Here is a 15,051-nt window from a genome sequence, read left to right on the forward strand (position 1 = left end):
GCTCGCAGCACAATACGACGCAATATCGACGGTTTTTGCGCCGCTGAATGTTTGTTTCGGAGCTAACGATCAGATCATCTGTTGAAATCGCTTCTAACTGACTATAAAATATACCTAGTGACATCTGTTGATTGACTTGGAGTATTAGAAATGTTAGAAATTGAATTGCAAGTCACTACGCTGTACCCGCCGAACAGATAGGAATTTGCCGCAGGTACGCGTTTCGGAGCGTTTCGGTAAAAAGTCGAAATTTCAATGAAGAAAAATTTAGCCGGCTATAACACCTAATGTACCTTATTTTAGAGGGTTCAAAGTATTTTTTAAGCCAATAAACAAAAAATTGATTTTTTGAAAATTTTACAGTAGACTTCCCCCTTAATACAAAATATTGAGATAACATAAACACAACACGTTAAATTAGCACACGAGTGTGTCGAAAAATTAGCAAAAATTGTTTAACAAGAATCGATTTTAACACAGGCACAAGTTGTTTTTTACCGTGTACAGTCGCAGTAGCAGAGAGACGAAAGATTAAAAGACACAATTAGAGAGGAGAGAAACGTTCTTCAAAGAGCGTCGCCGGACTCTCCACGCATCGATTCGCCGATTGAACGAGACTCCGTTATGTGCAAATTAAATTAGACCCTTCGCCGGCGCAGATAAAAATATTCGGAAACCGCATATCGGATTTGCGGGATGCAAATCGCGGGGCGAAACGGCTGGAAGCTTAAAGAACCGCCTCGGCGATTCTATTTCGAGTAATCTCTCAAGAAATCGTCGGACCGCCGCGCGAAAGTGAAACCGCGCCGAGCGAAGCACCAAGTCCATCGCACTTTTTCCATCCCGGTCATTCGGTAAACAACGGCCGCATCTCTCGATGAGAGTAACTCGAACAAGTCTTCTCCTCGCGTGTCCCAGTTAACCCCCTCGTTTTCTTGCCTGCGACGACGAGTTCGACGTTGGACTCGCGCCAAGTTTCGGCGAGCAAGTCCCGACGAAGAGCGACGGTCGTCCCGGTCCGTTGTACTCGCGAAAAGTTCCCCGTGTTTAACATATTCCGTGAAAGACTCGCTTGGATCGAGCCGTGGGACTGAATTATTCGCGGGGAGAGCTGCATTACTCATGAGCGACGCCCGTAAAAATTCGCTCCTCCTCGAACTCGCGCCGTTCCCTCGCGAACGCCTTCTTCGCGTTCGAGGTGCGGCCCAAGAAAGAAAAAAAAAAAGCAAAAGCAGGAAGACAGAGAGAGAGACTCGCGCGTGTCGGATCAACGGTAGACTGAATTATTTTCGGGGGAACTCAATTACTCACGAGCGACACCGTAAAATTCGTTCCATTTTCTCCGGTCCCGTTTCCGAGCGGCGCCGTCGCGAAATACGGTAATCGTCGTCGTCGCAAACGGCACGCGCTCACGACTACTCGTGATTTCGTCGTCCCGCGAGTACGCTGCCCTTAATTCGCGCGACCCTTCCTGCTTTTACGGCGAACCCTTCTCGGCGAGACGATTGACGTCGGTCGTTAGACCGACTCACGCGAACCGGACCGCGGGTCACGATAGCGCCCGCGGCCGTGTGAGCGAACGTGCGTGCGTGCGAGCATGAAAGCGGGCGATGAAGTGCGCGCTGCGCCGGTTTAACGCTCGCTTTAACTACGAAATTGGGTCGCGCGCGCGCGGGCGTGCTTGCAAATTTCCGCGAGCGGATTCAATTAAAATGAACCCGCGGACTGCGACGACCCTCCCCCCCCCTTCCCTCCAGATCCGGCGTGTGATCGTCGAAGATCACGCAACGCGATCCCCGGCTGTGACTTCGCCCAGTGGTCTGAAAGTAGAAATTTTTGGTGAAAAATTCTGAGTCCGGATAAACATGACTTTTTGTGCGCGGGAAATGTCGAAAGGAGAAAAGTAACTATTTGTGATTCAATATTTATCTCACTTTTTTTTAGATAAATACAGAATAACTATTTTTTTCTTGTGAATAGCTTCTTCCGAAGGATGCGTTACTTCTTGACCCTTGGCCAAGAATAATCAATCACAGATCACTGTGTTATGACGGATCGGAGGCGAATCGACGAGCGATTTTTGTTCTCGGGACGAACGACGGCGGAATTGATAGGGAGAGGAGATTTTCGAATAATCATATATAATTTACAAAAGCCTTTCTCTGACATACCGTGTAAAATCGGTTGGAAAAAAGCTAACGCGGCGTAAAGCCACGAAAAAATATTCCCCTGTGCAAAGACAACGCACGCGTTTGCGAAACGGTTTTGAGTTACGAAAAAAGCACGATATCAAAGATTCAGATATCGAATTTTGCACTCAATGACACCGAAAAATATTTGTGCTTTTGTATGCGTACGTGTGCACACATATGAGACCATTCGCGTCCTGCATATCCAATCAAACGTATAAATCACCCATCTGATCTAATTACGCCGCGAACAATTGTCGATCGTTATCGCCGGCGGTCTCAAAGAGAAAGGGAGAAGAAAGAGAGAGAGGGAATGTGTATAAGCGATTCGAGTCACTGCGAAATTCATAAAATCTAAAGTAACGAGATCAAAACATTCGGGATACATGTACATTCGTCTAAGGTACGTAAAAAATGCCAACTTTCTCGCGATGTTGCGGATTTCCGCGTTCATTAAATTCATGATACGCTCGCGCCGCCGTCTCTCTTCCGTAATTTCGCGCAATTTTGAGATGTCCGACCGCCGAATAATTACGAGCGATGCATATGAAGCACGATGGTATGGAAAGGCTTAAAATAAAAAGAAAAGGGAAAAAGGCAGAAGAGAAAGAAGAGAGGGAAAGAAAGAGACGGAGCGCTCTTTTCGCAGATACGCAATCACGATAGCGAATAAATTTATCGCATCCACGGCACGTAGACATAATTTCAGGCAGTATCGATGGTGCAGCAAGAGTGGAGGCAGGAAGGGTAGATGAGAATGGGTAGAAGGCAGGCGGCAGAAAGAGAGAGAGAGAGAGAGAGAGAGAGAGAGAGAAAAGGAAGAAAAGAGAGTGAGAGAAGGATGGGGGAAAAAAAGGGAAAAGCGTCCTTGTGAAACACGAGAACGAGGAATTCTCATTCTCGCGGCTCTTTTTTTCCCCCCTCGCCGCTCGAATACTTCCTTCCGCCATTTAATATCGCGTGGCATACCCCGTGTCCCTGAAGTGCCGCGTTTTCCCTCTGACACTGCGCTCGAAGCGCTAACGAGCACGAGAGTTATCGAACTCCGGCTATTGAAATAGTTCGCGATTACGAGCCGGCTCGAGTAGTAGAAGCAGAGAGTCGAATAGAGAGAGAGAGAGAGAGAGAGGGAGAGTGAGACCGAAACTTCTCGCTGAAAACGATTGATCGGCAATTTAATGTTCGTGATTTAGAAGTCATCAGTGCCGCGGGCGAAATTGCATTTTGCGCGTCGCATTCGCACGCGTCGACCGTATCTAGGTAAATCTAAACACAAAGGAAGATATTAACACACGCGCGCAACAGACGAGAAATGTTTTCACTTTTTCATCTGCAGGATTTCCGAACGCTTTCGAGTTGATTACTGAAGTTAAGTCCTGGGATTGTACGGCCACGAAATGTTACGTATCAATCGAACGGGGGAATATTAATTGCGGAACGAGCTTCGTTTGCAGTCGCGTGAAAAGAAAAAGGAACAAACGAAGCGTGTTATCAAAGACTCAGATATCGAATTTCACGCTCGACGCACAATAATACGCGACAAAAAGGGTCGCAGTTCTCAACTATCTCGCGAGGGTGTTCCGATCGCATTTCTCGCGGCGCACAAAGTGATCGCGCGCGTCACTCGGACGTTTCCGTTGCGAAAATATTAATTGGCCGGACAATCGTCGAGCGAGATCGGGCGATTTAATTCAGCGATATTATACCGCACGGTGTTTTCGCGGTAAGTCGCCGGCCGACGAATTAAAGCCACCGTGTGTATTCGCCCGGCGAAATCGATGTAATATCGTGTGTAATAAACTGCTCTTTCGTGTATCGTTTCCACTGACCGAGATATCAAATAATCGCGCGCGATGCGTGCTTCCGATAGCCAGGCCCAGCCGCAACCGGCGCGAAGAGAAAGGTGAACGAGCGAGTGACGCGGCGGTTAACGCCGCGGCCGACATTACATTAAAATATATTACGGCCGTCAAATTCACGTGACGCGACCGCAGTGCGCCGTCAACCGTCTACCGGCGTGCTTTTCAAAAAATCGCTCGCTGAATTTCGTGACCGAGGGGCACTCTCTCGCGAATTCATAAAGCAAGCTTGCTCGCTTGTCCCGCCGCAGCTGCATGCACGTCGTGTCGTGCATTTTCGCGCGACGACATGAAATATGGAACAGTATAAATAACGGCGTCAAGTTAAAACGAGTGCCCTTAACTCCTTTGATGATCTCGCGTTCGCGTGTATCTCCCCATCTTTCTCCCTCATCCTTCCCATCTTTCGCGCGCGCGTGAAAATGCGAAAAAAGCGATTACGCGAATCTGTCGCGGCCGGCTTAACGAAATTTCGCTGACACGACTGCGTGTCGCTGCAGGTGTTCGCGTCGCGCTGCGACTCACTCGCGCCCAGAGCGATGCACACCTGTGCACATCTGTGCACACCTGTGCGAAGTACGACGGGCGTGCCGCTTACCTCTGCGGGTGTGTCTTCTCGATCGAGTCAGAACCGATTTTTCGGCAAGCGCCGATATCTTTCGAATGAGCGATCGCGAACGGAGGGTTTTTTTTGCGAGTTGAACCGCGGTACCTCAAAATGAATTTCGGGACTTTCCGGGTGTTTCCGGGAATTTCCGAGTGAACTTTAATTCCAGGTGACCTTCGCGTTCGAGCGGAATTTGAATTCATCACACGGAAAAAAATTAGTATCAATTCAATCATGGAAGTTGTAAATAATCTGACATCTGATTTATTTTCTCATTATTTCAAGATTTCCGAGACCGTTCGAAAATACTTGCGACATTCGTTCGGCAGCATCCTGTATGTATTCTGCAAATCTTCGATCTGTTAACCGTGCTCCGGAATGCGAGTCACACACGTGGTGTAATTATTGTTTAAGCCTTTTACGAGAGTGGAATTAAATGAATTAACATTAGCATGCACGGCGCGCCGCATACGGCGCATACTCAAAAGCGGAATTTCCGCGCTCCTTAATACCGGCGCGCATAATTTCAGCGCTCGGTAGTAATTATTTAAATAAATAAAAGAAAGCAGAGAAAAAGAGGAAATCACACAGATGAAACAACACGTTGAAACTGATACGATCTCGCTGCACGTCGCGCAATTAGCGACTCATTCAGCAGCGGGTCGAGGCGGGCGCTCCGCGTTTCGCGCCTCGAAAGCGCTCCCTCGCAATTGATGCACGGCTGGGAGAATATTATTACTCGACATTGCCTGTCCCGATCGCGTTTGACTTGCGCGCAAGAGGGAAGAAGAGACGGAAGGATAAAACGTCGTGAATTATAAGTCACGGAAAGTTTGAAAACAAATTTTCGCCGCGACGGAGAGGAGAGAAAAAGAGCCGGTTCTGTGCGCGGGAGAAGCGCTTCGTAAATATTAAACCGCCGGCAAGCGTGCGCGGCGATTGGATTATGCGATGCAAATGACACACGCGGGCGCGCGTTCCTCCCCGCCAGCCGAGCCGGGTTTCGGAAAACTTAACGCACGATTTCCCCGCGGTGGCGGAAAATCTTCCGCGATTACGCCCGGCCCGGCCGCTATTGTTTCGCGCTTACGCGACGGCAACGAGAGACGCGTCCGTTGTACTGTAACATGTCCGGGCGCATCAGAGTCGGGAAGCTCTCTCGCTAAAAGCGGCCGGCCGCAAAGACACTCTCAGGGGAAAAAGCCGACGTTTACCTTGCCGGATGCGAATTGCGACTCGCTGGAAATGCGAGCGGGCGGACGAACAGACGGCTTTAGGATACATTTAAATCGCGATTTTCCGCCGGTTACTCCGTTTTTGTAACGCGTGGGTGTGCGAGCGTCGATCGACGAACCGCGTTTTAAGGGTCGGAGCGAAAATAAGTCTACCTCCGGATTACGGAGGTCTTTTCTCTCTCTCTCTCTCTCTCTCTGTCTCTCTCTCTCTCTCTCTTTTAAAGGAAAATTTCTCACATTATATCAAGTTTCTAAGTTAGAGTAAAGAGAAACTGGACACATCAGCGGCCACACAGGAAAAAAAAATATGTCGGTACCAAGTAAACGTAATTACCTGTTTTTCAGTTTCTAAGGTTATGTAATATTTCTATTAACTTAACCCTTTGCACTCCAGCCTAGTAATGCATAGAGGCTATTAGTTCCAAGTACATACCTATGATGTAGAAGAAAAATAGAGTCGTTTCAATAAAACAAAATTTTTATTTCTTAGCTATTTTATAACAAAACATATTCTAACTTATATTATAAAAGAAAAACATAAATTTTAGGACTTAAAATTTCTTAAAGTGCCGAGGCAGCAAAACAACCATGTCGCCGCTACGGCGACAGCGGAGTGCAAAGGGTTAAGTATATTTTAATAGCTTGTACTAAATACTTATACGCAGTAGTATTTCAATTTGTAAATGTATCACTGAATACAAGTGTAAAATGATTCTAAATTTACACATAAAAGGAAATTAGCTGCTCATATAATACAATTGAAATTTAGTCACCAGACCTAGTTTTTAGCTACGGAAGTTAAAAACTAGGAGCAGGGACAAAAAGAACTAACTAGATTAATTAAATTTCACTTGTATTATATGGGACAGCTAATTTTTACCTGTGAGAGCTCATTTTTAGCTGTAGGAACTTCTTTCTTTCCGTGTAAGAGAATAATTACGAGAATTATGTGCAATGCTTCTTCTCCATTGAAGAAATCTGAAGGTTTCAAATGTAATTTAAATTTTTCTGTCCAGTGAATATTTTATAAAAATGAATTCTGACATTCTCAATATTATGAATTTAATATTTGCCGCAATTGTTTTAACATATACAAGTAAATGCCTATTTATGCAAAGAAAATATCAAATTGTACATGATCAATTATATTTCAATTTCTAATGAATATTTGCTAAAGAGTATCGAAGTAATCATTTCGCTCAAACGAATTCGGATCAAACAAATCTTACTTAAACGGTAGCGCTTCTTTTATCAGTGCATGAAAACATATTCATACGAAAGACCTCAATTTCTCCCAAAAGGAATCTCCGACTCGGAAAGGACAAACTCCCGAGAATACCGCGTCATATCTCCGGATATTCCCGACAACCATCTCTTCCTCGGTTGTTATGGAAATCGTATTTATACGCGCATAATCATCGGGCGAGGGTGGCTCTCGCATTTCGCGCTAATGCGGCAGCATAAACGCAGAGAGAGCCGCGTAGGTTGCGGACGAGGTAAATCCTTCAGAATTCAGTCGCGATATTTGCCGACTGCTAAATGCCGACGATAAAACCAACGGAGTAGGCTCTTAGAGCGCGATAATACCACGAAGAACGGTTATCTCCGGGAACTTTTGCGGCCTCCGCGTTTCTGCTCCGCGAGAGAGAGAGAGAAGGAGAGAAAGCGCGAGCAGAACTTTCTTCCTCTTCTCCCGTCGCGTACCGCGAAGTATGCTTTTATTCCGCCGTCGTATCCGGCATATTTTCCGGCGCGTTTTATTTCCTTCCAGCCATATTTCCGCGGTTCCTTCTCATCGCCGCGCGTAGAAACGCCGCACAATCGACGGCCGCCGCGAGATAACTTACTCTCGGTCGGTCGCCTTCGCGGCCATTAAATTATCCTTATACACCACGCCGTTTATCCTCGGCGAACTGTATCACCCGAAGGGCAAAGATTTATCGCTTTCTATATACGCGCCGACGATATTTCCGCCGTGTTTCGCGGCCGAAGCCGCCGCGTTTCTGAACGGGAGAGACGGGTTTTGCGGAGCACCGGACGATGCTTCTTCCGACCTTCCGCGTTCGGCTCGTCTGTAGCAGCGAGGGTATTGTAGTTCGCGATATATTTGCGGCATGTGAACGGCGTGCGAGCCACCCCTTCGTCCGTACGGGTGTGCAGATTAATCAGGAAGCGTGATTCTTCCTCGTCTCCTCGCGCGAAAACGCGGGGACGGTCGTCGTTCGTCTTCAAGGTCTTCCGTTTCGTTATACGTTAATTATCTCGCCGGCCGGTCGCCAAATTGCGAGCCGAGACCGTTAAAAGTCTCCTGAAAATTGAACGAGGGATAAAGTATTTTACTCCGCACGCTTTCATCATCCCTCTCGCGGTCTCGGGCTCCTCAGCGAACTATCGGTTTCTCCCTCGGCGATTATTTATATAATCCATTATTATTTCACTTCGGAAAAGACGATTCGACTGGAGATGCTGAAAAAAGGCTCGGTGGAGAAATAGAGGTTAAACGGGTGAAAACTGGCTCGTCGTCGTCCGGGACACCCTGTAGCGGCGGTCGCGAAATCCCCGCGAATCTCGGTCGGGATATAAATGCGCGGACTCGATCTTCGAATTCGAACAATTCTTTTTTTCGCGTTTCGTCGATTTTTCTTCGAGTTCTCTATTCCACCACGCCGATAAGACTCCTCGCGGCAAAATCGCTGCAGCCGTATGGGATTATGACGTCAGCGGCGAGAAATCGCGAGTAATTTTTTTTTGCCGCGGTATACGCGTCGAGAAATAAATCAGCCTTTTTTTGCGAACAGCAGTAGCAACGGTACTCGCGTGGAGTGGACTCATATAAAAGCGTGCCGCGCGTGAACTCTCTCTCTCTCTCTCTCTCTAGCTCTGTTGGTTCATGAATTTGTAAGTAACTGTAAAACCGTCCGCCATAAAACCGAATCAACTAGCCGTAGAATTGAATTCTATATTCGCATCGCCGATGCACTTCGAGTCGAAATCTTGGTTCTACCTTGGCCCTGCAAATTCCGCCGGAGGACTTGAAGGATCAAGAGAGAACCTCGGGATACAACATTATATAGTCTATTGCCCTACCCTGATGTGCTATAAATAGTTACTGCCGTTTTCTCAATGGTGGGTCTTAAAAGGACTCGCATCTAGGATTATTCATTAAATTAATAATGAGAGCCATGAATACTGGCCTAAATTTCGATTTGGTTTATTTCGTTATTCTCAGCTAGTTTGTTAAATGCTGGTTAAGGTCGAGAACATCCCATATTATAAATAATTTCGCACACCTGTAAATATATGATCCCTGCCCGCATTCCGGCGACCTACGTTGTTCGTCCTGACTTCCCGATTCTGCATCCTGGCTCTCGGTTATTCCGTCGTGGTATTTCGGATACTCACTCGACACTAATGATGACACTGACACTAATGTGACCATGATTCGATCGAAGAAACGCGATTCCGACGATAACTCAAATGAAATATTTCAAGAGTCGAGTGAATTAATTTCAATTTCTCAAATGAAAAATGTCAAGAGTCGAAATGTGTTAATTGCTCGACGGAAATCGTGAGTAACTCACTGATATAAGCGTGTCGCGGAATGTGCGTAGACTCGAAACGTACGTGACGTACGAAAGTGCCAAAACAATCGGCAAAAAGGACAAAGTCGTCCACCAATCATTGGAGCGTACGTAATCTCATTGTCAATGACCGAGAGATCAAAACAATCCGTGCGCCCAGAACATTTCGCAAGTTCCACCTCAAATTTACCAAAACCGTTTATTTAGTGTTGAAACAGTTATTGTTGTATTGTATCGAACACAACACAACTGCTATTTCTATTCTTAAAACTCCTTACCTCGCGCTCCTTTTAATTCTCCAAATTCCCTAGCGAAACATTCCACGTCAGTCAGAAATGACGATAAATATTATTATGATAAAGGAAAATTCATCGCCTCACTTACTCATTAATCTTATTATTTACCCATATTAATTATTTAATATTTGTTTATCACGCATACTCTATTTGCAGCCGAATAAAATACATAATTAACACATTGCCTATTGAAACTACGAAGATATTAAATGCAGATAAAATATTGAGAGGCAATCGAATATTAAACAATTCTGAAAGGGTGCTTCTCTTTAAGCATCAACTCGGAGAAAACTTGACGGTGACTGTTCGTAGCTTCGAGGAAATAACAATAGCCTGGAGTGTTATATTTCAAGATTCTCCATTGGGCCGTCAAGTTCGACGGAACTTGAAGGATCGATACGGCAAGAAAATTTCGAACTCAGGAGAGACATCCTTCCGAGCTTATCTTTTAAATTATCATCGAACTCCCTTAATTCGACGTCCCGCTGATCAAAAACCAAATCGAGGGAATTTTTAATTCGATCCGCGCGAGGAACGGACAATCCGTTACAATCGGTCCAAACGAGTCAATTTGATCGGCAAGACAAGAACGTGTTAGCGACGCGATTAACTACAAAGACGATCTTGTTATAGCAATACGCTTTAATTGCTATCTCGCGATTAATTTTATTCGGAAGCGGCCAGACAGGGAGGAGCAGGAGGAGGAGTGAGTGTGGGGGTGCGGAGGACAGAACAACGCCGTTAATTCGATAAATTAATGATGCTTTAGCAGACACACACCTTGCTAACGAGGAGCCATTGTTCGCGATATCAAAAGAATCCTCGAATGACCGTCCCGTTATCGAGCGACGCGATTCGCTAGGAAGGGACGACAACGAAACGGCCAACTGTTTATTTTTTCTTCCCCGTTCGTTAAACAATTCGCGTGCACGAGACGTCGATGTTAATTGGCGTGCCTGTAAGTCGTATGTACACGTACAAATGTACGTCCCGGCAAAGCGTATTATCACTATTTAAGCAAAGCTCAGGGCCCAATTAAATATTAATGCCTCGTTTTCACTACGTCCTTATATCGTGTTATACGATATGCTGTTGCTTATGCAGAGAAAACGCGCGCGAAAGAGAGAGAGAGAGAGAGAGAAAGGAGGGGAGACCGTAATATAAACGCAAATATCCGTATTCGTCGACATTAATAAAAAATCGCTCGTGCCAGAAATATTCTCGTGAATCGAATCTCTTTTCTTTTTGAGGATAACTCGTTGCAATATCGATCGCTCGACACAGAAGGTGTCGGTCGTACGTATCAGACGCTTCGGCGAGGGCGAAATAATAACGCGCTTCGTGCGTTCACGCGGGGAGCACGCGAGTGTACTTCCTGCATCGTCGCATGAGATAAAATTTCCTTGAGAAAAGGTAGAATCTCATCGCGGAAATAACGCCGCGAGGAAATCGCGGCGGGTGGCCGGCGAGGGCGTCTCGAGGATATGAGGCTGCGAATCGCGAATTCGCAGGCGGATTTGCGTGTCGCGAGCACCGGAAATGCACCTTGTAAATGTACCATCGGCGCTAAGCGCCTTATCTACGACGCGCAGCGACCACAGACGTCGCTTAATCCGCGTCGAATTTCGCTGACGATATTCGCGGCGCGCTGCGATGCCGCGTATATTATCGATATCGAGGAAATATCGACACCTTCCATGCGGAGCCTCGGGTTATAATCAGGGACTCAAATTGGAAATATCGGTGATCTCGCGTCAATGTCGCGACGTGGAGACAATTATGCGATATAATGTCGGGCACATATGGGCGATACGATAATCAAACGTAAAATAACGATAATTTAGAGAAAACAGAGGGTACAATGTTGCCACTGAGTATATCGCGTGCGAAGTAATTAAAAGCACCGGTTTGGTAAGTGCCCCTTGCCCCGAGAGTCTCGGATATTCGGTAATTTAAGTCGAAAATATGGATAATTTCGCGTCGATGTAACGATATGACATTAATTATAATACATAATATCAACCAGGTATACTGATGTATTAATTATACATAAATGAATAATAATGCAGAAGAATAGAAGAAGTAACGTTGTCACTGGGTATATCGTGCGTGAAATAATCATGCACGGGAAAAAATGCTACTCGAATCGACGGGACTATCAACAACGCAGCGTAATTGGAATAAATCTTCTCGATTTCAATAGCGATATCGTTGGAACTAATACTTTAATTATTGAGACAATACATAACATAGTAGTTTTAATTGCCATTGAATCAAAATTTACTTCAATTACGCCGCTGTTGAAAATTTTTATTGATTCAACAGCAGTTTTTTCAGCGTACGTGCCGATTTTATGGAGTGATCAATAATAAACGTACCGTAGAGAAAATAATGTATTTTTCTCAGTTAGGTGCGTGCGTAAATATTCTACAGCTTTCACGCAGTTGAATGAGCGGTCGTCAATGTAAACAACACTTTTGGCAATAAAAAAACCTGATGACATCGTAACAATTCCCATGAAAAAAACACATTCCTCGCGATAAGCTTCGGGCGTTCACGTGAATTCCTCACTCGATAAACATGCTTTTTCCACCAACGGCGTACTCGATGCTGCAACGTGGCGATTTACGCAAAAATATGCACAGTAATGCATATTTTTCAAATGTATAATAATGTATTAATATGTAATAACCTGTTGAAAACGATGAAAAAGAGAAAAGAATCGAACGTATTTGTACGTTCGAAATGGATATACGGTTAGGAGAAACTGGTGAGCTGATAGGACGCAGCAGGTGCTAGTCGGAAGTGCGACCGTCAAAATATATTCGTACAGTTAACACTCACCGGCTATCGAGCGGGCGACGTGACAGCGCAGCAGGTAGGCGACGACGAGTAGCATCCGCGGAAGCCTCATCCTCTCTCTCTCTCTCTCTCCTGGAGCGTCGTTCTCGGCCGGCCGATTGGACCACGGCGTTCCGGTGAAAACGCACGTGAACACTCCGAGCGAGGGACACCGAAAAAGCGTTAGGCGATGGTTGTCCTCGTCACGTTGACACTCACGTTGCGACGCGGCTCGATGTACGACTCGACGTCATGAAACACGAGGACCGTCGCGGCACGAAGGAGGGGGGAAGCCAGGAAGGAAGGAAGGAAGGAAGGAGCGAGCTTACGCGAATTTCGACGAACAAATGCGCGCGTCCGACGTCACAATGCTCGCATCCTCGCGCCACGCACTTCAGAATCTGACTGCGCGACGAGCCAATCGCCGCGGCGAGCGTCGCCCCGCCGCGCAGCGAGTCAACGCAGCCGCCGCGTCGCCCGGCCAATCGCGCGCGTCGACGGCGTCGCGCGAGCATGCGCACGCACTCGCTGCCGTCGCCGCTACTACTGGCCGAAACGGCGGATTTTTAATTCACGCGAGGCGACTGATATTCGCAGCCACTTCCAAAGTTAAGGAAAATTGAGGGATTCAGCGCGACGGCCGGCGTTCGCAGTCTATCCTTCGAGATACTCGGGGCGACGAGGCTTTTCCGCGAAACTACAAATATGGCGCACTCGAATTAATTTTCTCTCTTGCTCTTCAGAGGGCAGATTAAATCGTCGTCGCGTTGGGCCCTTCGTTCGAAAATTCACTCGTACATTCGAATTACAACTGCGTAGCCATAACACGACATTCCGAATTCAATTGTCTCGCTTTAAACAAATTAAAAATGTGATTCCGCGAACGAAAATACCGTGAACGTGAAAAAGGTAACATTGCATGAAAATAATTAAATGAGTGAAAAAGTTATTCTTAGGGAGTCCGCTATTGCTATTGTTACAATAAACATTTGATTACTATTATATGTTGAGTTATAGAGAACAAAAAAATTTGCTCGACTGCCGAAACCCGGGATTGAACCGGGGACATTTAGATCTTCAGTCTAACGCTCTCCCAACTGAGCTATTTCGGCTCGTGCTAGTGATGCTCACTAATACTCTGAAACAGTAGCTCTTTCAATCCATACGACTCACACTGATAGTTTTATGTGCAAAGACAATATTATTTTAATAAATTACAAATATTGTAACAAATGATTGTAAACCTAAAGGAAAAAATCTGTTTCGCGAAATTAACGTTACGCCAAAACGACTGCGTGATTTTCGTTGAAATTGAATTTCAATTTTCTCCACATTTTTCTAAATTACCAACTGCTTGAAACTCAGAAAATACTGACATCATTCGCTTACATCGAGTTTTTATCACTGCCTTTTTTATCGCAATAGAAGCTTTATCGTTCGTGCATGAGAAACGCGAAGTACAAAGAACAATATTACCGCGTTAATAAATCGTGTGCATATCGTTCTTCTATGCGGCACTTCGCACGTTTATTGAGAAAGGGGATAACCTCAATTATCCGGCTGTTCGATATTATTGGTTATTCCCAGTTATTCCAGAGCGAATTGTTGCGCCATGCGGTGCATTTGAAATACTCACCGAGATATTTCCCCGGTATCCTTCGAGGTTCGGCTGATTGATAGTCGATGCACGTTGCAAAAACGCGCGTTCTATGAAATGTACCCGAGGTTACTTGGCAGAGACGGGGGAAAGGGAAAAGAGTCGTTTTAATTCATGGTCGTGGCTCGAGAAGGATCGCCTGGAAAACAGCTCACAGGGCCGATACGAGAAATACCTCGGATATCGCGGTACTAAAAAGGCAGGGCGATAAAAGGAGAGGGAAATTTAAAAACGTGGAGAAACGTAAAAGAGCGCAAGCTGAAAAAGAACGAATCTCCGGTTCTCTTTCTCTCTCTCTCTCTCTCTCTCCTGCTCTTTTCCTCATTCCCTTTCTATTCCGCTCAATTGCACTTTCCGTATCCCGCCGTTTCCTCCTGCTTATCAAAGCGTACGTTCCGTTTAGTTTCGCGCATGAAAAAGGCAACATTGGCCGTGCAAAGAAAACACTTATTATTCCCGTAGCCGTTGTTCCCTGACCGTTCGATCTCGCGGAACGAAGCATACGCGATGAAAACCGCGCGATTGCGAAATGGCGGGCGACAACGTTATCGGAATTACACGGCTTGTCGCCGCATATATAATTTCGCGATACCTGCTTATTAGCCTCCACGATTTTTCCACCATGCGATCTGGACAGGGCGCTTTCCGTCGTCACATTTCCTGCGGGAATTTTCCGCTCGGATCGCCGCCGATGTCGTGGAATTCGATTCGACGCGGGTCTCTTTTTCTCTCTCCTCCTCTCTCTCATTCTCGGCGAAACTCCCGCGACGTTCCGGGCGTCCGGAG

General features: G+C 46.0%; 1 protein-coding gene and 1 non-coding gene across 2 annotated transcripts in view; both read right to left on the minus strand.

The window, feature by feature from the left end:
- Positions 1 to 13,049, minus strand: part of LOC106742041 — a 30,975-nt gene extending 17,926 nt beyond the window's left edge. The window contains exon 1 of the mRNA XM_014614625.1: positions 12,612 to 13,049. Coding sequence (XP_014470111.1) covers positions 12,612 to 12,681 — 70 coding nt within the window. The 5' untranslated portion in view covers positions 12,682 to 13,049. The remainder of the gene's footprint in view (positions 1 to 12,611) is intronic.
- Positions 13,050 to 13,647: 598 nt separating this feature from the next.
- Trnaf-gaa lies at positions 13,648 to 13,720 on the minus strand. The gene has a single exon. It is a non-coding gene; the product is annotated as a tRNA-Phe (tRNA).
- Positions 13,721 to 15,051: the final 1,331 nt, after the last annotated feature.

Source organism: Dinoponera quadriceps, unplaced genomic scaffold, assembly GCF_001313825.1.
Source record: "Dinoponera quadriceps isolate SergipeBrazil2010 unplaced genomic scaffold, ASM131382v1 scaffold696, whole genome shotgun sequence".
NCBI lineage: Eukaryota > Metazoa > Arthropoda > Insecta > Hymenoptera > Formicidae > Dinoponera > Dinoponera quadriceps.